We start from the raw sequence: 24,000 nt of genomic DNA, 5'->3' as shown, positions 1-24,000 counted from the left end.
AGACTGGAGAAATGATGCTGAAAATTCAGCTTTGATCACAGATATAAATTACATTTTAATATATATTCACACAGAAAATAGTTATTTTAAATAGTAATAATATATAAATATTTAATAATATTTAAATAGTAATAATAGCATTTTTGATCAAATAAATGTAGCTTTGATGAGCATAACATACTTCTTTCAAAAACATTTAAAAAGTTTACCGACCCCAAACGTTTGAACTGTAGTGTAGAGTTTGCCCTCATTTAGGAAAACATCCATATGTGAACTGTGGGAGAAACTTTACTGTAAAAGACATTAACAGTAGATCACAGCTGGACAGTTTTAGGAATATATGTCTGAAGGTGTGTTGAGAAGCGTGTGTGTGTGTGTGTGTGTGTGAGATGGAGGCGTATATAGTCAGAGTGGCACCAGGTACAGCGAAGAAAACAGCAAAAATGTGTGTCAAGAACTTTAATTGCGGGGCCCCTAATCTGGCGTGATTCACCCGCGTCTGGGTGGCAAACAGTCTTTAAATGTGAACGAGAGGCTCATCTCTGTCTTACCGTAAAACCTCTTAGTTCTGGGTTTGTTTATTATTCTGTTTCACTGATTTTGATGATTATTTTTTGTCTGTGTCCTACTGTACATATTTAGATGGATTAGAAATATTTCTCCAAATTGAGTTCAGTAGTGTTATTTTAGTGTCATTGAGATTTTTTTTTAGTATTTTGAGTTAACTTTTATTTAGTATTTAAATGTAAAAATTTTTTTCATTTTTTAATTTACATTTTTTTTTTTAATTCATCATTTTTAGTAAGTTTGTTTTAATAATTTTTATTTATGTTTTGGGTTTTGTTATTTTAGAACATTAAAATAAGTTAAGCTAAATTAAAATGAGAAATGCTTCTTTGGCAACTTGTTTTTATTTTATTGAATTGTATTTTATTTGAACTTACAATTTTTAATGGTTTTAGTTTTAGTTAACTGTAATAATCTTGGTTAAGTACTGTCAAAACTGTTAACACAGCCATCAAAATTAAATTACATATTTTTTTCCATGCTGCACCCCTAAATGGCTTGATAATACAAAAATAAAATATATAAAAATAATACTGACATCAGAATTTAGGGTAAATTAGAGCATTCTGGGAAATGAAGTGTCATTCCATTAATTTATAAAATAATTAAAATATTGATCCTAATCAAATATGGTGACACCAGTACATACCTGTGTCATGATCATGATTCCAAGGGCCTGACGAGGAAGAGGGGGCCCGAACGCGATTTCTACCAAAGGGGAACCAAAAGAGTGAACAAATGTAGGGAATGAAGTTGTTCGGAATTCGGAAACCACTACAAAATGGTCAAGACCCGATAAAGTGCACTATATAGGGGATGAGAGTGGTTTAGACACAGCTAGTGTCTTATTATTGGCATATCCAAGGGTTTTGTAGAACTTACAAAAATGTGTGTCAAGAACTTTAATTGCGGGGCCCCTAATCTGGCGTGATTCACCCGCGTCTGGGTGGCAAACAGTCTTTAAATGTGAACGAGAGGCTCATCTCTGTCTTACCGTAAAACCTCTTAGTTCTGGGTTTGTTTATTATTCTGTTTCACTGATTTTGATGATTATTTTTTGTCTGTGTCCTACTGTACATATTTAGATGGATTAGAAATATTTCTCCAAATTGAGTTCAGTAGTGTTATTTTAGTGTCATTGAGATTTTTTTTTAGTATTTTGAGTTAACTTTTATTTAGTATTTAAATGTAAAAATTTTTTTCATTTTTTAATTTACATTTTTTTTTTTAATTCATCATTTTTAGTAAGTTTGTTTTAATAATTTTTATTTATGTTTTGGGTTTTGTTATTTTAGAACATTAAAATAAGTTAAGCTAAATTAAAATGAGAAATGCTTCTTTGGCAACTTGTTTTTATTTTATTGAATTGTATTTTATTTGAACTTACAATTTTTAATGGTTTTAGTTTTAGTTAACTGTAATAATCTTGGTTAAGTACTGTCAAAACTGTTAACACAGCCATCAAAATTAAATTACATATTTTTTTCCATGCTGCACCCCTAAATGGCTTGATAATACAAAAATAAAATATATAAAAATAATACTGACATCAGAATTTAGGGTAAATTAGAGCATTCTGGGAAATGAAGTGTCATTCCATTAATTTATAAAATAATTAAAATATTGATCCTAATCAAATATGGTGACACCAGTACATACCTGTGTCATGATCATGATTCCAAGGGCCTGACGAGGAAGAGGGGGCCCGAACGCGATTTCTACCAAAGGGGAACCAAAAGAGTGAACAAATGTAGGGAATGAAGTTGTTCACTCAGAATTCGGAAACCACTACAAAATGGTCAAGACCCGATAAAGTGCACTATATAGGGGATGAGAGTGGTTTAGACACAGCTAGTGTCTTATTATTGGCATATCCAAGGGTTTTGTAGAACTTAATGGCAGTGGTTTTACAAAAAGTGGTTTTGCTATAGAAACATGGTTTTCAAAGGAAAGGGAAGAGGAGCACAGGCTCTCCTAAATTGCAGATGTATTTTATTTACAAAAACAAAGGCAATCCAGAAGGAAAGATTCAATATAGCAGCTTCACATAGGGCCTGTTTACACCTGGTCATTTCATGCGTTTTCGCTGATCGGATATCTATCTGATTTGTCAAAACGTTTCCATTTACACTTGGCCACATAAATGTGTCGTCCTAAAGCGGATTTAAATCCGATCTTTAATTCCCGCGCTATATTTAAATTGAACGCGATGCGTGTTGCATTAGCGCAGTCTGACTAATGTCATATAGCCAACCATATGCATTTACTCTTGTCCAGTTTCGTCTGGAATGCGTCCCAGACCACCTCCTGCAGTGGGTTGAGCGATCGGATTTATATCCGTCTTGAATGTGTTTCAGAGGGCATTTACACCTGGCCTTTTCACGATCGGATAGCTCTCCGATCAGACAAAACGCATGAAGTGACCAGGTGTAAACAGGCCCATAATGTAAAGACAATATACGAAAAAGAGAAGAACCAAACTGATGGCATAAATACATGGCTAAATGAGGAGCACAACAAGACACATGTGAATGTAATGAATTAACCAATGAGTAACCATAGAAACACATAACAATTTAGCAACCGGAACAAAGGGAACAGGAACTAAACACAGAAAGAAAACACTGGAAACACAACATAAGAGTCCACAAACAGAACTATTACAGTAGCTGTTCATAACCTTTTTTATTTGATTCAATTTTTGATATTGTTTTCAGGATGCTTTTAAAAAGTTGTACTGCCCTGTAACAATTGCAGTGCATTATTGTACATTTTATTTGTGAATTGTAAAAGGTTTTGTGTTTTTGGGTCCTGTGGCTCCACACACAGACGAGGAAGGAGAATTCGGAAACCACTACAAAATGGTCAAGACCCGATAAAGTGCACTATATAGGGGATGAGAGTGGTTTAGACACAGCTAGTGTCTTATTATTGGCATATCCAAGGGTTTTGTAGAACTTAATGGCAGTGGTTTTACAAAAAGTGGTTTTGCTATAGAAACATGGTTTTCAAAGGAAAGGGAAGAGGAGCACAGGATCTCAAATGCAGCAGATGTATTTTATTTACAAAAACAAAGGCAATCCAGAAGGAAAGATTCAATATAGCAGCTTATTAAATTTATTACGAGTAAAATGGGAAATGATACCCATTTAACATTATATTTGAAAGGCATTTAACATTCAATACACCTCAATCGCAGTTTATTAGATTATATTTTTGATTACACATGGTTAAAATTGGTAACAGGGAAATCTACAAATGTCACTGTATAGTAAAACCATGGTTAATTTTCATAAGGGACTGCCAGTTGCACACATAATATGCAACCTTTTTATTCTGACAGTGTATTATTTATATTAACATTAGTTACAGAATAGAACATGATCAATATGAACTTTAATGTTCAATTTAAATAAATGTAATTGCACAAACTATAGCCTATACAGTTTCAGTTTGTTTATTGTGAAATAACACAAACATGTTATGTTTTGCTGTCTTCTGATAAGAATTGTTCAGTGCTGCGTTTCCCAAAAGCATCAATGGTTTCTTATGATACTTTTGGGAAACGCAGCCCTGTTTGAATGCAGTGGCAGCAGTGAGTGAACGCTCTCTCTGATCGATTGGTTCTGTCTTTCAGCATTTCCGTGTATTCAGATGAGCATGAAAATAGTTATTCGTCCAATTCAGTGCATATTGCTTTAAATGTCTTGTTAAATGAACAAAATCACAGGTAACACTCCAAAGAGAAAGGAAAAATTTTAATCGCATCATATGACCCCTTTAAATCATTATCTGATGACTTTCTAGCAGCTCTGTTTAAATTATTTAGAGGTGGGCAATATGACCAGAATCTTTACCATGAAATAAATATTTTTAACCAAAATCTTAACCACAGTATAAGTCATTTTCAACCACAATGCCATAACATTATAGTAATTCTGCCTGAAATCAGCGACGCTACTAACTGAAATTAAAGCCATACCCTATATTTCTCAACATTGTTGCTTAAAGGACTGCTAATTAAATTTGGAAAAGTTTAAACTCCCACCATGACAGCTTAAGACAACTGAATCATATCTTCATTGATGGTTTTTGAGAATTGTTCAAAATCACTATTGTTTTAATACCTTTTTTGCCCGCCATGTGCCCGAGCATCAGACTTTTTACAGACTTTTCACTTGTGATATCCAATCGCATTTTCATGAATACTTTTTGCAAATTGCTTACTCTCACCTGAACAAACCCAACCAACTTATACATCTCTTAACGGAACAAATACATGAATCTCTTAAAGAGGACAAAACCAAACAAAATTTAAATCTCTTAATGAAACAAATCCAACCAACATTTAATTCTCTTAACAGAACAAAACTAACCAGTATTTAAACCTCTTTATAGAAAAAAACAACAACTGACATTAAAATCTCTTAATGAAACAAAACAACCAAAATGTAAGTATCTTAATTGTCTAAGAAAGTTCAGGTATGAGTCACTGTGGCACCGATCGATATATGTGACCCTGGACCACAAAACCAGTCATAAGGGTCAATTTTTTGAAATTGAGATTTATACATCATCTGAAAGCTGAATAAATAAGCTTTCCATTGATGTATGGTTTATTAGGAATTAGGTATGGTTCATAGGACAATATTTAAATCGATAATTTTGACCCATACAATGTATTTTTGGCTATTGCTACAAATATACCCTATGACTGGTTTTGTGGTCCAGGGTCACATATGTGCTAAACAATGCTATAAACACACCATAGCTAGATGTAAAATCCAGACGATCACTTGTATCATAGTTTTATATCGTCAAACTGCCCAACCCTAAAACATAGGACATTATAGACATAACAGTATGACTTTCTATAAAGCTGCTTTGAAATGGTGTGTATTGTGAAATAACTATACAAATTATGCAAATAAATTTGACTTGCACTGAATTCGGCTATAATTATTTATGAATATTTCAGAATTTTATTTAAAAACACAAAATGAATCCCATTTATACAATATGTCAAGCCCTCAACCAGCAAGGAAAACAATTACCCCTGACAATAATTTAAAAGCAGCATAATTTCCTCAGACTTAGTAACTCTAAGCAATATTTGCTTGACATTACAAAACTTTCATTTACAGTTTTTTACAAAAATAAGCTTTTCCCTCATTCATTCCCTCACTACGCTGTGTCTACGCCGTGCGTGGAGAGACAGATGTGGCGTTTTCATGGGAGAACTGAAATGTGTGTTTAATTTCATCTGAAATGATACTGTTTCCGATTTTGGCGATTACAGCATACAAGGTCTGAGCACAATAAAGCAGTGAGCAGCGTTTAGTGGTTCTGACCGAGACTCTGGTTTCCCCCCGTGTTTTGCTGTTGTCTGACCACTCAGCCATGACCCAGCCCTCCGTCTCCCCGCTGGCTGTCCTGCCCAGAGAGCAAGGGGGCACAAACCTCGCAATTTGTCTTCCACTGGCTCACAGTTGCACTAATGAGTCAGACCTGCGAAACCCCAAACCATTGAGGGGGGTGAAATAAGGACGTCACCGCATTTGGCTCAGTATAAGTGAGCGTGGGAGAGAGAATTTTTAGATTATGAGTTGAGTTAGGGTGCACACACACGAGCAGAGGGCAAAGTGCCTTTTAAAAGCAACTTCCAGGGAAAAAACAACACATTTGTAGTGAAAGCGAGAGCTCAGGTTTCTGGACGAAAATGACAGGGTGAACGGAACAATCGTGTCCCCGCGTCTGACTCGTTCACGTCCTCTTCCACCCTCTCCCGTCGCTCCCAGAAAGGTCTGGAAAGCGGGAAATATCGCCAGACAGTTGGAAAACTGATTTTGTGGGGTAACGGGATCACCATGCCACATCACAATTCAGACATGTCAAAGGATAGACACACTTCTCTTAAAGTCTTACAGAGCTGACATCACAAGCTTAGAGAGCTTGAAATATAGGACGCTGACAGGGAGAAGAGGATGAGTGATTACGCTAATGATAAAAATAAATGGTGTGCGTTAGAAGACGCAGGCTGAGATACCCCATTTGTAGAGACACCCAGAGACATACAGTCTGGCCCCTAATGCTCCCAATGATGAGGGAGATGTGCGGCTTGAAGCCAAAGCCATGTGTAACAGTACATTTTAGGCTGCCGGCTTTGCGGTGGGGGCTCCTCTCGTGCTCATGACATCACTTTCCCTGCTGCCTGCGCGCACGCTCTGGCAAATATAATAAAATTATACGTCTGGTTTATAGGGCAAACATGTTGTTATTCAGTGCGGCGTGTTATTTCGCCCTATTCGAGAGATGTACGACCAGACGTGCGCTTTCGTGGGAGCTGGCACTGAAAGTTCAGTTGAGAAAATGAGGGTAGGGGTCATTTAGAGTGAAATAAAACGCTCTCTTCCCCGTCCTAGATGGTGGCCGCTGCTCACATGTGGGCAGCCTCATTATCATGAGGTGAATTACAGTAAAACATTACCAATCTCTAGCCTGTAATGAGCTTTACAGATGTGGCTCAAACTTGTGGTCTTGTTTCCCTACTGAGCATTCATTTCGAAAGCTCATTTTACCTGGTTAACATGCTCCTCGGGCTCAGGGAGGTATGAGAGAACCCCTTAAAAACTACATGTATTGCGTTAGAGAAATATGGACTCTGAGTAATGCAGCTATGTTGCTTTCAATACCATTGCACTTAAAAGTTTGTCTGAAATAAGTGATAGTCAAGTCAAGTCACCTTTATTTGTATAGCGCTTTATACAATACTGGTTGTGTCAAAGCAGCTTTAGGCCTTTAATTAACTTTAAAGTGTTCAAATGCAAAGCTAGCGGGTCCACGTACAGTGCAAATTTTGTCACCAGAATAGTACGCTTACACACACCACCCGATATTTGTAACCGTGTGTACTTTATAAGCACAGGTCACACATGTGCATTGAATTTGTCTTACACTAATCAATTGTTCCACAAGGTGGCAACACTGGCCAGAACCGTAGGATCAACAACAACAAAATACCAGAGACTGCAACAACAGACACCTGCATTGACAAGCGCTTGTTTGAGAGGATTATCAGATACAGTGGGTATAGAAAAAGATCACTCCCCTTTACAATAATCACATTTTGTTGCTTTGCAGCCTGAAATGAAGACGGACGCAGTTTTTGTTTTATCCAGCTGTATTTACTCAGTGCAACTTATAACATCCTAAACCACTCCCTGGATCGTCATTTCATTCGGTAAGGTTAGGCAGTTTTGATTTATATGCTGTTTAATGTCTGATGATTGCCTTATTTTACATTTGCATCTGCTGTGATTTGATCCAGAGATTCAGTACTCTTTCAGAAGATGTTTAATAGCGCCTCCTACTGTATAACAGTGCAAACACAGAAAGCTGGAAAATTCTGTCAATGGTGGGGAAAGAGTTAAGCTGCTGTTGTTTGCACATTACATGATGGACTGGCAACTCAGATTATGTCTTTGATAATTCACACTATGTGATTGAGCACCAATTTGCCTCAGATTTTGGGCTTTTGTCAGCAGCCTCCAGAAAACGGTGAAAATCGGGCCTTCAATTGGGTCGTGCATACCTGACATTAGCTCCCAAGATCCTGGGAACCTGGGGAAACCTCAGTCGATGACTGAAAAGTCTGTACATACCAAGCAAGCACCATATGTACGTCTCAAACTAATCATAGAATATCCAAACATTTAAGCAGAATGTATTTTGGCTCCACTACTGTAACTTTGTGGCACTTAATCTGTGATCTTCGTCCTTAGTCCTCCTGGAAACGGGGTCCAAGACACATTGGTAAAATACTAAGAATCATTAAAAATGAAGAATTCATTAAATAAAATGATAATTTTCAGTTTTTGGCTGCTACAGTCAACTGCTCAGATCCGAATGTCCATTAACATCAAACTTATCCAACTATTCATTGACTCTGGTGGCAGTCCAGCTTAAATGGTACGTGCATTAGGATGGACCCGCATCATCTGGGTTATAATATGTCATATTTGGTGGACTGAGAAGGATAACCAAGATAATGGGATTCAACTGAGGACAATCTCGACCTTGGATTGCAGACTTACGGAAATCATCCAGATCCATCTGCTTGTAGATCCAGAGGCCAGAGCTGCTCTTAGAGAGTGGGGCTCTTCCAAATCCACACCAATTTTTCAAATTTACTGACAAAGGATGTATCCCAAAATGCATTACTGAGGGAATCAAAGGTAAAATTTTAAGAACTGGCTATTGAAAAACACATAATCATCTATCACTAAATTTGTGTGGTAGTTACCAAGGAGTCATGGTTTGGCTGGTTGTAATGGTCCAGTTGAAGGTAGATGGGATGTGGGACTGCATCAGCCAAGCAGCTGCCATTGAGATAAATGGGAATATTAGCGGATAGCTTTCTCCAGGAATTATAAACCTCCTTGGTGGTTACAGTCCTCATCTGAATCACTTGATTCTGAACTGAATCTTTGATCCCTTTTACTTGTTTCTTGATTCACAATCATTATCTAAGTACCTTGCATTTTGCTACATTTCAAGTGTTTTTACACATAGTTGTTTTGCATTAGGGTTCATATTGATTTTTTTAACCTTTACTTTGGTTATCTCAATTCCTGTGTAGTTTCCACTCTTTAGAAAGGACTTTGTTATATGTTTATAGGCACATATGGTTGGTCACACCCTTCCTATATTACATTAGTAAAGATGTCAGTAATCATCTCTCGACATATGAAATGCATTAAATGGCTTTTCACTTTTTTTTTTGAATATGTTTATAGGCACATATGGTTGGTCACACCCTTCCTATATTACATTAGTAAAGATGTCAGTAATCATCTCTCGACATATGAAATGCATTAAATGGCTTTTCACTTTTTTTTTTGAGTTAAAATGGCTTAAACAACTGCTCCCTGTTAAGAATGTATTACATAACAGTTCAAGTTTTTATGACACTTCTATAAATAAAGCAAAAATAAAAAAGAATATGCTCTGGTAAAACCATCAGTGGTCTCATAAACAACACACCCTTTGAACGCCCTGTGAATCTTGCTCTGAACGTCACAGCCCATAGAACCTGGCAAAGACGGCCTATCAAAAATCCATGACAAATACAAGAACAGTCTGTCTGTAATGCAATGCCGTGTGTCAACCACTGGATGGATTCAGACTGCTGGAATGCGATCTAGAATGTCTACAACTATTGGCCAGATCACTCATGCTATTAGTCAGGCATTACATGATTGGCTAAATTCGTTATACCAGCAGCACTTTGTATTTTTAACTCACTCAAAGTGACATTTCACAAATCTCCATGTGGTGTATCCTACAGTCTAATCTTTCACTGTTTTTTACTAGTCGAGTCAAATCACATTCATTTATACAGCACTTTATACAATACAGACTGTTTCAAAGCAGCTTCACATTAATAAGCAGGAAAATAACAGTGGCAGGGCCAGATTTACTAAAAGCTTGCACCAGCGCAAACCCTCTTTTGGCGTCAAAAACCAACTGTCAGGATTTACTAAAGACACACAGTGAAAAATTAGCTTAAAACTCAATTATTATTGCAGCTGACCTTATTGCATGTGTATTTGTAGGAGTAACTGGTATCTGCGCCATACTTTACCACTCAAGATAAAGCATGCCGTAACACATTTTGCACTTGACATGGCTGTGATAGTTGCTAATTTGTGCTGCTCTTGGTAGATTACGTCTTTATGGAAAATAGTCTTTAATATACGCATTGTCAGTACATCCCCAATTTTCCAGTGCCAGTCCTCCCTATATGCAAAGGGTTTATGGGGCCTCTGAACCACCAGGGGATGATTTAATGACTGTGCCATTAATAGAATTTTTGTTTTTGATTTTGGCTTCCAACGATTATGAAAACAATGTCACATTCTGTTTCTTTCCTTTAAAGCAGAGCGCTGTTGCCCTTCCTATACATAACACCCAAATCAGTCAAATCACGTGACAAGACTGTTGTAATATATACAGATGAGCCATTACATTATGACCACCAATCTAATAACCTTTTGGAACTCCTTTAGCCCACAAAACAGCGGTCACATAGCGAGGCATTGATTTGACGAGGTGGCGATAGGTCTCCTGGGGTATTTAGTACCCTAATTTCAACAGGCAGGTCATCCAGTTCCTGTACAATGCGGGGTGGTGGTGATGTAGCGCAAACCCGCTGTTCGATTGGGTTCATGTCAGGTGAATTTTGGAGGCCAAGGCATTAAAAGAAAATCACCCTCATGTTCCTTGAACCACTCCTTGACGATTCTGGCAGTGTGGCATGGTGCATTATCCTGTTGGTAATGGCCATCACTGGCAGGGAACACAGTTGCCATGATTAGGTGCACTTGGTCCTCAACGATGTTCAGATACCTCATTGCTCCAGACTGGGGGTTGTCATAATGTATGACTCATCAGTGTTTGAGGTTTTTATGAATGCACTGGCAGGGGTCCCCGACAAAGTTTTGCGTAGGGCCCCCTTTGCTTAGGAGTTTTATGGGATTGTGGTCTCAGTTTTATTAGTCCAGTTTAGTAAATATGGCCCTCAATTCATCAGTTATGAAACAAATTCAACTTTAGTTATACGCAACTTCATAGTAGTGTCATTATTCAGTGCAGTTTAGTTCAATGCTGATTCAAATCAGTTCAATAACAGTGTCGATGTTGCAAAGTTAGTGTCATTATTCAGCTCAATTCAGTTCAAATTCTGTTCTCGTCCAATAGTGTCAGTGCGGCTAAATCAATAGTATTACTGAAGGAGCCATAGGCGACAGTGGCAAGGAGCCAAAACTCCATCAGCTGACAGTAATCAATGGAAACACATTGTGGTGAAAGTCAAGGTAGAATTACAGAGCGCACCGTTCCCATTGTGTAAATTGAGGCTATAAAAAAGCTCACCGCATGACTCCACCTTACATTGGCAGCGAGATCAGAAGAATATTTGTGTGGAGGTGCGAGGGGTGTGATCTTACACCGCCGTTTGTTTAGCTTAAAAATGCACGATGGAAAGGGAAAATAGTGCATGTGAGATACAAAAAAGGAGTGTAAAAGAAAACAAGGGGAGTTAAATAGATGGCTGTTTAGCTGAATGTGTGCACCACATCAAAGCGTCACTGAATTTGCTTGTGTGGCACTGGCTTTGTACTATACCACAGACCTTAAATGGGGAAGGCCATCTATAGCATCTCTGAACACAGTGCAGGCACCGACTCATGATAGCACAGATTGTAGAAAAATATGTGTTTTGGAGGAGTGCCCACTGTTAAAGTACCTCCTTTAGGCACTAATGTAGACATTTGGGGACTTCTACCATCTTATTGTGTCTGGAACAGACACACAGAGGGACTGTCTTCCATGAATTTCACTCTAGCATATTGAGAAACAAAGGGGCTGTACTGAGGCCAGTGGTGTGTATTAGCTGATGTGTTTGGAAGCCAGGACTTATTTTATTAGAGCTGTCATATTAGGCATTCCACTTTTGTCTCATTCATTGTAATTGGTCCATTGGCCTATCTCATATATACAGTCCATGCAGACACTCATATAGTCATAGACACTCATGAGTGCAAACTCACTAATGCCACTCATCAACATTCTTAAACTGCAAAAACAAACCAACAAACTCTTTATTTTACCTGAGTAGTCATATTGGCCGTTTCAATTTCTCCCATTCCTTGTAATAGCCTACCATTGGTGTATCTCAACTATATAAAGTTTCTGGTGCTACTTGTATAGGTTTCCATTCAATTATGATGTATTTGTCCCAAAATGTTAACATTTCAGATTGTATTGTTGCACCATTTTTTTAAAAACCTTTTTTTCAATTACCAACAGTGACACTCAGTGTTCTTGAATTGCAAAAGAGGTTACACTTTGCATAAAGCCTTTATGAAAGTAGTTCTAATGCATTAATTATGCCCTGTAATGCACATTATAATGCACTGTATGATCAAATGAATAATTGTAACCACAGTTGTAATACATTACAATACTTATCTATTCATTGTTACACCTTTAGAAAGTATAATGCATTAAAACCATAGACTGTATAAAAACATGTGTCCGTGTAGTGTCCGTGACGTCACCCGTAGATTTCCGAAGAGCGTTTTTGAAGCTCAAAAGTGGGCGGAGGCGGCCGTCACCATCTTGGCAGCGCATCACCGCGCGTCACTCCCGGATAATCGAAAATGGGCAAAGAGGCGGGAGCAGGTTGCTGAAGCCATGCCCACCTAGCTCGACGGTGGTGACAGCAGCGGCAATCCACCTGTCACTCAAGTGGCCACGCCCTTAATTATGCAGAACTTTAAGGCTTAATATAATTTAAACGGATGAGTTATAAAAAAAATTCACCCCCCTCACAGTTGTCATGAAGGGCAAAATTAGCTATATAGACCAAAATAATTTTTTGAACCAGGCTGTAAACATGTTTTTTTCTGCTGTAAAGTTGGGCATTTTAACATGGGGAGTCTATGGGATTGACTCCTTTTTGCAGCCAGCCTCTAGCGGCCAGTTGATGAATTACAGTTTAAGTCACTTCCTTGTTGGCTTCACAAGAGAGAGGTGGAGGTTGCCGCTTGATTAAAACACATGACAAACAAACCTTCAAATATTATAATGCATTTAACTTTGGTTACAATTATTTATGAAAAGATATCATGGGTTACAATGTACATTATGAATAGCTTTATAATGCTTTATAAAGTGTTACCCTTAACTATTAATAAATTACTGTTATTGACTTATACAAAAAGTGCAATCGACATTTATGGTATTCTATTTTTATATAGTCAGCATAAATATGGTGAAAAGTGAGTTTTATCGATTTGATCCATCTTATTCCTCTGTTGTCACATTTGCTGGTTTTGCATTTGAGAAACACTGCCGCATAGCGGTGAACTTCAGAATAGCAGTGTATCAAGTACTGAAATGAGCAAAATAATGATGTGGTACCATTTGAAATATAATTAGGGGCCAAGCACTGAAGGTGCGTAGACACCTATTGTGTCCATTGGCGTTCTTCTTCTTCTTCTTCTTGCGCTCTGGGAGTCTATGGCAGCCCATAGAACCGTTAGCGGGAAAGTTATGAAATTTGGCACACAGATAGAGGACTGTCTGAACTGTCACCATAGCAAATTTGGAGTCTCTAACCCAGTCCCTCTAGCACCACCAACTGTTGAAATTTGCACTTATGTTTATACTAATAAATTTTTTTAACCATAAGGGCTAGAAACAAAATTCTTTTTTTTTTTAAATTTTCCAAAAAACATACTTTTTCAAACTCCTCCAAGGCCATTGCTCCGATTTTCACGAAAATTGAACCAGGTCATCTTCAGACCATGCCGACAAAAAGTTATTGAATTCAAGTCAGTTTGTCAAACAGTTCTTGAATAACACGTGAACGAGTTGAACATGAGGCTATATCTTCGCAACACTTTAGCGTATTCTGAAAAAGAAAGCGAGCCAAGAGTGGAGCACTATGATGGGAAGCACATCACACAAACACAAAGCGGTCTCTGAAGAAAAAGAAACCTGAAGGTGCGTCTGATTCATGTCTATTTATAACCTCTCAATTGCATGCATTCCAGTGATGTCACTGACTGAGGTTATTTAAGCCAAATTTTTGGCGTGTTTGACACACATGCGCCACAACCGGTCGAACAAAAATGTTCTCATCAGTGTTAATGAAACGCAGAATCGAGTGTAGCTTTTGACAGGGAACAGGTAGGACCTAATCTTTCTTCTGCATGTCATGTGTGGGGCTCTGTTCTCAATTCAGATTCAAGATTGAGCCCAAATGCTTCAGTCCATGACAAGAACTCGGACTATAGCACTGGCACCGACTGTACCAAGCATACATTTTTCTAGTTGCGACATGGCATGGTGCTTCTCATCCGGTGTGTGAAACCTTTAGTCAACAAATTAACTATAAACAGTGCCAACAGTCAAATGCGCTATGAACCTCAAAGAGCACCAGAAATGAAACCATAATTTCAAGAGATTTGAAGTTCATTTAGATTCAGACATGAGCAAAAGTGGTGATGCCTGAGTTGTTGAACAGTGTTATTTTAGAAAAAGGAGTGTTTTACACACTATTTCTCATCATAATTAATAATATTTGTTTTGTTATATTTAGTACTGTTGATTATTATTGTGAGGAGTCACTGCCTCCGTCCCGCCTGCGGATGTGGGCATTACATTAAAAGTAATGTGTTCAATAATTTGATCATGCTTTGAAATCTTAATAGTGTGAAATCTGAATGTGATCCATATTCAAAATAAGCAGCAATGGGCAGCATGTGTTGTGATTGGAGAGAGAAGTGTTTACCCATGTGCTGGATCGCAGTTAATACAAGCAAGAGGTTTTCTCTGGCAGGAATGGCCCCACGCAGCCCAAATAAAGTGGCGGATGATTTAAAAAAAGAAAAAGAAAAAGGTTGAGTAAGTTTCTATCACCCTGAGCGCTCCAGCTGCCTGGCCCCCAAACACCGAATGAAAACATGAGCGCCCTCACGGGGCTCTGAGTCAATACTGCCTCCTTCCGCTGGCGGACGCTTGCAGCTGCTTTTGTAATCACAGGAAAACCTATCAGCAGAGCTCTCGATGAACCAATAGTCACAAACGCATACACACAGTCACTCCTGTAAATGCACAATACATCAGTGTTGGAGACTAACTAACTAAAGGTAGAGACGCTAACTGAGTCACATTTTTCAGCAGTGTGACAGTAGCACAGCCGTTTAACTCATTTTTCCAAGTGAGCGATGTGAGGCATAATCAAACATTGAGGCATAATCAAACACACTTCAGTCAATGTCTAGACTGTGTTGTTCTCAAATAGGGTTGGGAAGTCTGATTAATTTTTAGTAAGTAGATTTGTTTGGATGGTTCATTTTAGTTGAATAGGTTCAAAGAACCAATTCATTCGAATCATCACTACAGCAGTGTTTCTGGAAATCCTTGTGTCATAAATGCCTTGTTTGTAGCATAAATAATTTGACCTTTTACTGCATTTTGTTATTCTTCTGGTTATATATATAGAGGCTAATGAATCTCTTATGGAAGCCCGCTTCCATCACTGAATAAAAAAAGGTAATTGCTAATTTTTATCTAGCAATTCTGACTTTTTCTCGCAAGTGTGGACTTGAACTTGAAAAATGGTGTGTATTCAGTTATAACCTGTGTTGAACATACCTTCTGATGTTCATTCATGTTTATTTTGTGCCATAACTAGTAAAGAGGAAGAGATGATCGGTTCACGTGCCGCTTGTTTTTATTGTTTGAATTTCTTAAAAAATGACTAAATTTGAAAGCTGAGGCTTTGTCATTTCAAAAGTAACCTGCTCTTGTCTGTTGGCGTGTTGTCAGTTTCCTCTTTGCTCTGCAATGTATTTTTCACTGCATGAGAACATGATGTGTGGTGTGAGAGCGCCATGGCTTGTCTGATGTAGCAACAGTAACTAAGGGAGGCAGGTCTTTGCGAAGGGTCAATTGCAAGTTTATATCTCGCAATTCTGACTTTTTGTGAGATATAAACTCGCAACTGCGAGTTATAAAGTCAATTCTGTGGAAAAAAATACTGACTGTTTGCTTACAATTATTAGTTTATATCTCACAATTCTGACTTTATAACTCGCAATTGCGACATTATATCATGCAATTCTGACTTCATAACTCGAAATTGTGACTTTATATCATGCAATTCTGACTTTATGATGTAAACTTGCAATTGCGAGAATAAAAGTCACAATTGAGGTTTTTTTTTTTTAGTGGCGGATAACACCACTGGTTAACTTAAATGTATTTAACTTTTTTCCCCCATAAATTGTATATTAAAAGTAGGGTAGGCGATTTTGGAGAGGTTAGCAATAGCAAACTAGCTTTGAAAACAATATCCCCACCCTCGCTGCAAATCACTCTCCAAAGCCACACCTCCTCCAAAACACATGAACACGCGCAGGCAGACCAGAGAGGCTAACCAGCGACACAATGAGAGACGGATAATATTACAATAATAGCATCTTCCATTCTCGCTCGGTCTGCAGTAGCGTAATAGAAAGCGCTGATGGCACATCATGTCTACGCGAACAGGGTGCACAGAGGTATGCAAATACATACGTTGACAGGCAGGTAGGACAGCCAATGGTAGCCCTCGAACCGAAGAATATGATTGGATGAACATTTTATGGTCCTATGCCTTCCAAAGACAATATAAATACATATTACTAAGACCGCTTAACTTAGTGATTGCTATCGGGATGTGAAGATACTTTCAACCATCGTAACAAAACATTTTTTTTTAAAAACCAAATCACCTACCCTTCCTTTAACTAGTTAAAAAAATGTAGTTCGTAGTATGACAGGTTACAGTTTCAAAGCAGTTTCCCTAAAAATAATTATTCTACATGACTTACTGGCAATGTAGACAAATAATCAGACTGCTGGACAACTACATCCACGTAGACTAATATGAGTCATCTGGTTACGTGTGCTCACAAATTCCCCAAACTCTCACGATGACACGCACACTGCTGTTTATACTTTCATTATTTAAAGCAGAATATTCCCCATCTCCCAGTAAAATTCAGAAGCACTGACACAGTGAGTGATTCACAAAACTGCAATGATATCATTGAGTCTGAAAATGGCAGTATGACTAATCTTCACAGACACCGGTGCCATTGTGTGTGACATCATCACTGTAAGAGCAGGCTGATCTGCTGCAAGGTATTCACATCTTAATTCCAAAATTGTATACCATGTGTTGGCCGTCTCAAAGAAGGATGAGTGTTCGTTCTCTTGGCAAGTGCGGATGTTTTCCAGATAAAAACTCACATAAACACAAAAAGGAGTGAGGGAAGAAAAATAGACAGACAGACAGACAGACAGACACACAGACAGACAGAACATGAGTCATTTAGTCGTGACATTACCACATATGAAATATATGTGCTATGACTAGTGAAATAGACTGGTCTCAAGGTAGATGTGAGTAAATTTAAGCGTGACATCATTATGTAAAGAACGTCTACTGCTTTATCTCTGACAAAGTTCCTGAGCTGTTCGCTCACACAGCATCTTTAGTCACTGCAGGAAATCGACTGCACTGGGTAGTTAGTTAGCTCTACACTATCACAACTACCTGCTGAATTTAAACAACACTTTTCATTACTCAAGTTTGATCTTCCTTGAAGTTTCTTTAAAGGAATATTTGGGGTTAAACTCAATCGACAGCTTTTGTGGCTTAATGTGGATAATCACAAAAAAGGAAAAAAGAAAAATAAGTTATTTTAATATTAATTATATATGGTTATAGTATTTATTATTGTTGAATTAGCTTTTATTTTTATATTTTCAGTTTTATTTTTTATTTTAGTTTTTTATTAGTAATTTTATTAGTTTTCTAAATGTCTATATAGTACTTACACTTGTTTATTTCAGTTATTTCCATTTTGTTAAATACAGTTTGAAAGTTTTTTTTTACTTATATTGTATATTTTATTTTAATTACCGAATACACCAATTTTTTATATATTTAATTAATAATAAAAACACTGATTATAAGCTTCAAATTTATGACCGTAACCAACCTTACCTTAACATGTTTATTTTTTAATTAGGGATGTGTCAAAATGATCTTTGTGTATGTGTGTGTGTGTGTGTGTGTGTGTGTGAATCCAAAATTGTCACAAATACTGCTGTTTGAGTTGAACACAAAAGGGTTAGTTGACCCCGAAAAACAAACTTCTGTCATGATTTACACAAGGCTTTCATATGACTTCAGAAAACACTAGACATGTAGAATATTGTTATGATGCTTTAGAACTTGATGACGTCTTTGCTCATTCATTTTCATAGTGCACATAACAGTAGTGTAAGTAGTGTAACAGTCTCCACAGAAAAAAATATGTCATACCGGTTGGAGAAACCGGATGAGGGTGAGTAAATAATGACAGAACATTTTTGGATAAACTATCCTTTTAAGATCTTTTTTCCTACATTTGGGTTTGTTCTCATTGTTGCTCTCCACAGTAAAACAGCTATATTAGCTTGTTTATGTGGTTACCGCTGAATGCATAATGGAACCAGCTAGTTTTAGGGCTTTTTAATGTTGTATTCAGAGTTATAAAGCCAATCTGTAAGAAACAGGAAAAGGCCAATTGGATTAGGACAATTATGATGAGCTCAGCTAAAGCTGCTTCCTAATGGCCTCATGCAGTCAAGCTACTCCTCAGTGAGAGGCCTGGCGCTCGTATAGGGAGATAAGTCAGCGTGGAGCTACTTACGCTAGTTCTCAAATGCCCACGAGAAAGCAGGAGGTAATACGTTTCCATCATGTGCATATACACTATAACGTACCCTACGGGAACTCTCACTGCGTAATTTTGAGAGGCCCTGCGAGGCCACTGACAAACAGAGGATGACAATTAAAAACATCAATGTCTTTGAGCTCAGGGGTGGCCTTCTTGTGCCAGCTACAACTACATTCAACTGCCTTGAATTTGGGAAGTCCCACACTCCCAGAAACATCGTACAGCTCTGCTGCATCGGCACTCGAGACTGTAATAGCGTGAAAATGGAAAAGCCATAATAGGAGGGCAGAGTCAGCACTGGGGGTTTGGAGCGCATGGGATCATGAGAAGAATAATTTGGGGTATGGGAACAGAATGTCTGGAATAATTATGAGTGTGGTAGTACTACTGTAGATCTTTTTGCACCCCCATAATTTAACATTGACATGAATGCATGAATTCGCATATAAGGAGACTGTGATGATGTCATGCATGAGTGTTTGTTAGGGTTGTGAATTTATTTGTATTGGGATGGAATTGGAGACAGACATGGCTTAAACTAAATGAAAAGCCCATTTTTAATGTAATTCTAGTCATTTTGTAGTTTCCATTAAGTATAATTCACAAATAATTTAATTTTAAAGAAAAGCTAATGTATGTAAAATAAATGCTATGTGTGAATGATGGAGATTTTGATTCTTCCCAGTGACTAGATTGTTTTGAATCTGTTCACCAAAAAGATTAATTCACTCTCTTTTTCTGCAGGTTACATTATAGTAAATGACACCAAGTGACTTGTGACGATAATTTTGTACCACAATTTTGTTCAAGTGAGTAATTGAATCATCAACACAACCAAGTTGTAAGAAATAGTGAGTTGTTCATGACCGAATCAAGTCTTAATATTTATTTCCTTTATTGAAAATTACATGTACAATAACAATGCAAGACTGCAGAAAATCCTGAAAAATGACAAAGCAGATGTATTTTTTTTCTCGGTTTTTATTCATATAAAGAATTTGTTTGAAACATCTACATATTATTAGATTAAAGCAGCAGATGCTGCAGAAAGATAAGCATTTAACAAGATAATATATATAAAAAAGCACGGAAGGATAAGCATTACAAAAAAAAAGTAACAGTTCAAAGAGTAGCAAACACTTAACTGTAAATACCAGTCCTTTCTCTTTACAGGTGCTGGCTGGTGGAACCGGATGGGCTGAAAACAGAACATAACTGATGACAGGGTAACAACAGGAAAGTCTCACAGGCAGGTAGTAGGGTAAGTATTCAGGTAAGTTCAAACTGGGTAGTCAAAACAAGACCAGACAATGAGGGTAGGCAAGTTGAGTTTATATATGTGTCTAAATGAGGTGTTAATCAATGGCAGGTGTAGTGATGGCTGACTGAGGTTAGGTGGGAACCAGGAGGGATGTTGGGAGATGTAGTTCTGTGGTAACTGGGGATTGTGACAGTACTCCCCCTCCCAGAAGGTGTGAGCTGGCGCGAAAATAAGTCCAACTGGGGGTTGGAAGGAGGAAGAAGCCAGGACAGGATGAGCCAGGGTAGAATCCACAGCAGACGGTCCATGATGCAGGGTGGAGTTGAAGACTCCCACGGTGGAGCTGGCAGAGTAGGAGATCTCCATGGTGGAGCTGAAGACCACCACAGCCGAGCAGACGAAACAGCCCAGGCAGACTGGCTGGCTTGAGACCGACAGGAGGATCGGCTGGCTTGAGAACGTCTGGATGGGTGGCTGGCTTGAGAACATCTGGGGGGCCGGGTGAGAGACGGGTGTCTGGCGTGCCGGCTAAGAGATGGGCGTCGGGCTGATTTCGGCAGACCCAATGAGACAAAAAGGCAAACAGAGAATTCAAGGGCGGCCTCCATGGCCGTGATGAGAGGACTTTGATTAGTCTCTATGTCCGTGATGAGGAAACATTGATCAGCCTCCGTGGCTGTGCTTGAGTAGACAGGTAGTTCAGGGACAACCTCTGTGGCTACATCAGGGCAAACAGGAAACTCAGGAACGAGCTCTGTGGTCGCATCTGTGCAAACAGGAAACTAAGGAACGACCTCCATGGTTGCTTCAGGGCATACAGGAAGTTCGTTGACGAATACCACCACTTCAATAGGAGTTGGAGAGCAGTGTGCGGTCCAAACACATATTATGGCCACCGCCGTAACAGGGAGAGCAATCAATGGTAAAGGCATCTCTGAATCCTCCGGGCTTGGAACTATCTGGATGGGTTCTGTCATGATGGCCGTAACATCAGGAGACTCAGGCATATCAGTATGGTAGAGCAAGTACTGTGCTGAGCTCTTGGATGAGTATGGGCACTGGGCTGAGGTCTGGGGCTTGAGCAGGCTCGGGACTGAACTCACGGGCTGGAGCCTTCACTAGACTGTGCTCAAGAGCTGAAGCCATCACTGGACACTGGTTAGGAGCTGGAGCCATCACCGAACTCTGGTGAGGGGCTGGAGCCATCACTGGACACTGGTCAGGGGCTGGAGCCATCACTGGACTCTGGTGAGGGGCTGGAGCCGACACGAGACTAGGCTCAGGGGCTGGAGCCAACACTGGACCAGTCTCCTGAACTCAGGGGCTGGAGCCTTCAGTAGACTGTGCTCAGGAGCTGGAGCCATCACTGGACTCTGGTGAGGGGCTGGAGCCATCACTGGACACTGGCCAGGGGCTAGAGCCATCACTGGACTTTGGTGAGGGGCTGGAGCTAACACTGGACCAGTCTCAGTGGCTGGAATCGCACTGGACCAGGCTCAGGGGCTGGAGCCGACACTGGATCGGGCTCAGGGGCTGGAATCACACTGGACCGGGCTCAAGGGCTGGAGCTGACACTGAACCAAGCTCAGGGGCTGGAATCGCACTGGACCAGGCTCAGGGGCTGCAGCCAACACTGGTTCGTGCTGACAAACTGGAGTAGATTCTGGAATGGACACATATACTGGAGTGGGTTCGGGAGTGGACTATGAAAAAGACAAATTAACATCCGGGAGGAATTCTGAGACATGTTCTGGAGTGATGACTCCAGATGGTTGATTTCTTCCTCCTCAGTTTCCTCTTTTGTGCTGAGGTTAGGGTGGTGTTTAACCAGGAGGAAGATTCTAGGTTGAGCTCAAGAGCAGGGGCGAACTCATGAATCGCTGAGATTTGAGTGGATTTTAAACTGAGCTCTATGGATTGAGTGGGTATTTAATGGAGTACTGAGGCTGGAAAAGGCTTCTGATCTGTCTTCTGGGCTGGAGCAAAATCTGAAAGGGCATTAACAGGAACAGAATCAAACCAGGCTCATTCGAAATACGTGCCTCTAAATACATTTCTGCAACACCTTTATTACGTACCTTACTGCATGTTTTGCGGCAGTTTCACTGTGAAATGTCCAGTGAGTGGCGCTAAAACATGGGTTCAATACGTGAACCTGGCATGTTTTTTTTAACGTTGATATAGGCACGTATTGCTGTGTTTTTATTACGTTGCTTCAGGTACGTATTGCGGCGGTTCATAATTCAAATAACCGGGGAGTGTTGCTAAATTATTACGTACCTTACTGCATGTTTTGCGGCAGTTTCACAGTGAAATGTCCAGTGAGTGGCGCTAAAACATGAGTTCAATACGTGACCCTGGCATGTTTTTTTTTTAACGTTGATATAGGCACGTATTGCTGTGTTTTTATTACACTGCTTCAGGTACGTATTGCGGCAGTTCATAATTCAAATATCCGGTGAGTGTCGCTAAATTATTACGTACCTTACTGCATGTTTTGCGGCAGTTTCAAAGTGAAATGTCCAGTGAGTGGCGCTAAAACACGGGTTCAATACGTGACCCTGGCATGTTTTTTTTTTACGTTGATATAGCCACGTATTGCTGTGTTTTTATTACATTGCTTCAGGTACGTATTGCGGCAGTTCATAATTCAAATATCCGGTGAGTGTCGCTAAATTATTACGTACCTTACTGCATGTTTTGCGGCAGTTTCAAAGTGAAATGTCCAGTGAGTGGCGCAAAAACACGGATTCAATACGTGACCCTGGCACATTTTTTTTTTACGTTGATATAGGCACGTATTGCTGTGTTTTTATTACATTGCTTCAGGTAATTCAAATATCCGGGGAGTGTCGCTAAAAGTTAATGATCAATTGTGTTGGAAATATCCCCTATACCAACCCAACCCTAAACCTACCCGATAGTGTTAAGAAATGCAAAACTTATATAAAATGCATGTGTTGATGCAACCATGCCATTTGAACTTCCTTATATGCAGGTTTGAACTGTTGTGTCGAAGCATAGTTTCACGGGATTCATGCCAGAGCTCTTCACCACTCAAGTGCAACTCCATACTGCGTGAGCTACCGAGCAAACCTACTGAACATGAAAACCCATACATATGAAGCTGGATATGTGATGCTAACATTCAAAAGTATCATTTTTGAAATCTTGCAGCATGTTAAAATTGTTTTGAATATATAGCATAATATTGCTCAAGTAATTGTGCGAAAATTAGGCTTTATTAATCGAAACTGTGGACCTGTAAATCATACTTTGTGTGAAAAGGAATAAAAGCTGTTGGAGTTTTACTGCCTCTAGTGTTCCTCCAGCGATTCGTATGTATATGTAAGTTTTTTCAGTTTTGCAGAAATGTATTTAGAGGCATGTATTTCGAATGAGCCTATGTTGAACAGAATCTAGGACTGGAGCAGACTCATGTACTGGCAGGAAACTAAGTGACTTCAAAATGGGCTGACTTGGAATTGCTGATCTTGATCTCCTAGCCTTATAGATGGACATGGTGGGAAAATCCTCCACTTTAGAAGTTAGTCGAATACTCACTGGTGCTGATCTCTTTAAACTGTGCTTGGCCGACTTGTCAAGATGAGACGGCGGCTTGGCTCTGATGGTTGTTACCAGTTTGGTACTGGACGATGAGGATTGGCACATAATATATGTGTGTGTTATGTGTATATTTATTATGTATATATAAATACACATACATACAGTGTATATACATATTATATGTACATAATAAATATACACAGTACACACATATATATTATGCAAACAAAAACTTTTATTTTGGATGCGATTAATCGCAAT

The 24,000-nt window shown here is 39.0% G+C and overlaps 1 protein-coding gene across 1 annotated transcript in view; it reads left to right on the top strand.

The window, feature by feature from the left end:
- Window positions 1–12,580, top strand: part of LOC107725280 (prolactin regulatory element-binding protein-like) — a 28,457-nt gene extending 15,877 nt beyond the window's left edge. Inside the window, exons 9-10 of the mRNA XM_016534493.1 lie at window positions 5,041–5,043; window positions 12,575–12,580. Coding sequence (XP_016389979.1) covers window positions 5,041–5,043; window positions 12,575–12,580 — 9 coding nt within the window. The remainder of the gene's footprint in view (window positions 1–5,040; window positions 5,044–12,574) is intronic.
- The last annotated feature ends 11,420 nt before the right edge of the window (window positions 12,581–24,000 follow it).

The sequence above is a fragment of the Sinocyclocheilus rhinocerous genome, unplaced genomic scaffold, assembly GCF_001515625.1.
Source record: "Sinocyclocheilus rhinocerous isolate Xijiao unplaced genomic scaffold, SAMN03320098_v1.1 scaffold967, whole genome shotgun sequence".
In the NCBI taxonomy this organism is placed as follows: domain Eukaryota; kingdom Metazoa; phylum Chordata; class Actinopteri; order Cypriniformes; family Cyprinidae; genus Sinocyclocheilus; species Sinocyclocheilus rhinocerous.
This window is presented reverse-complemented; position numbering and strand designations above follow the sequence as displayed.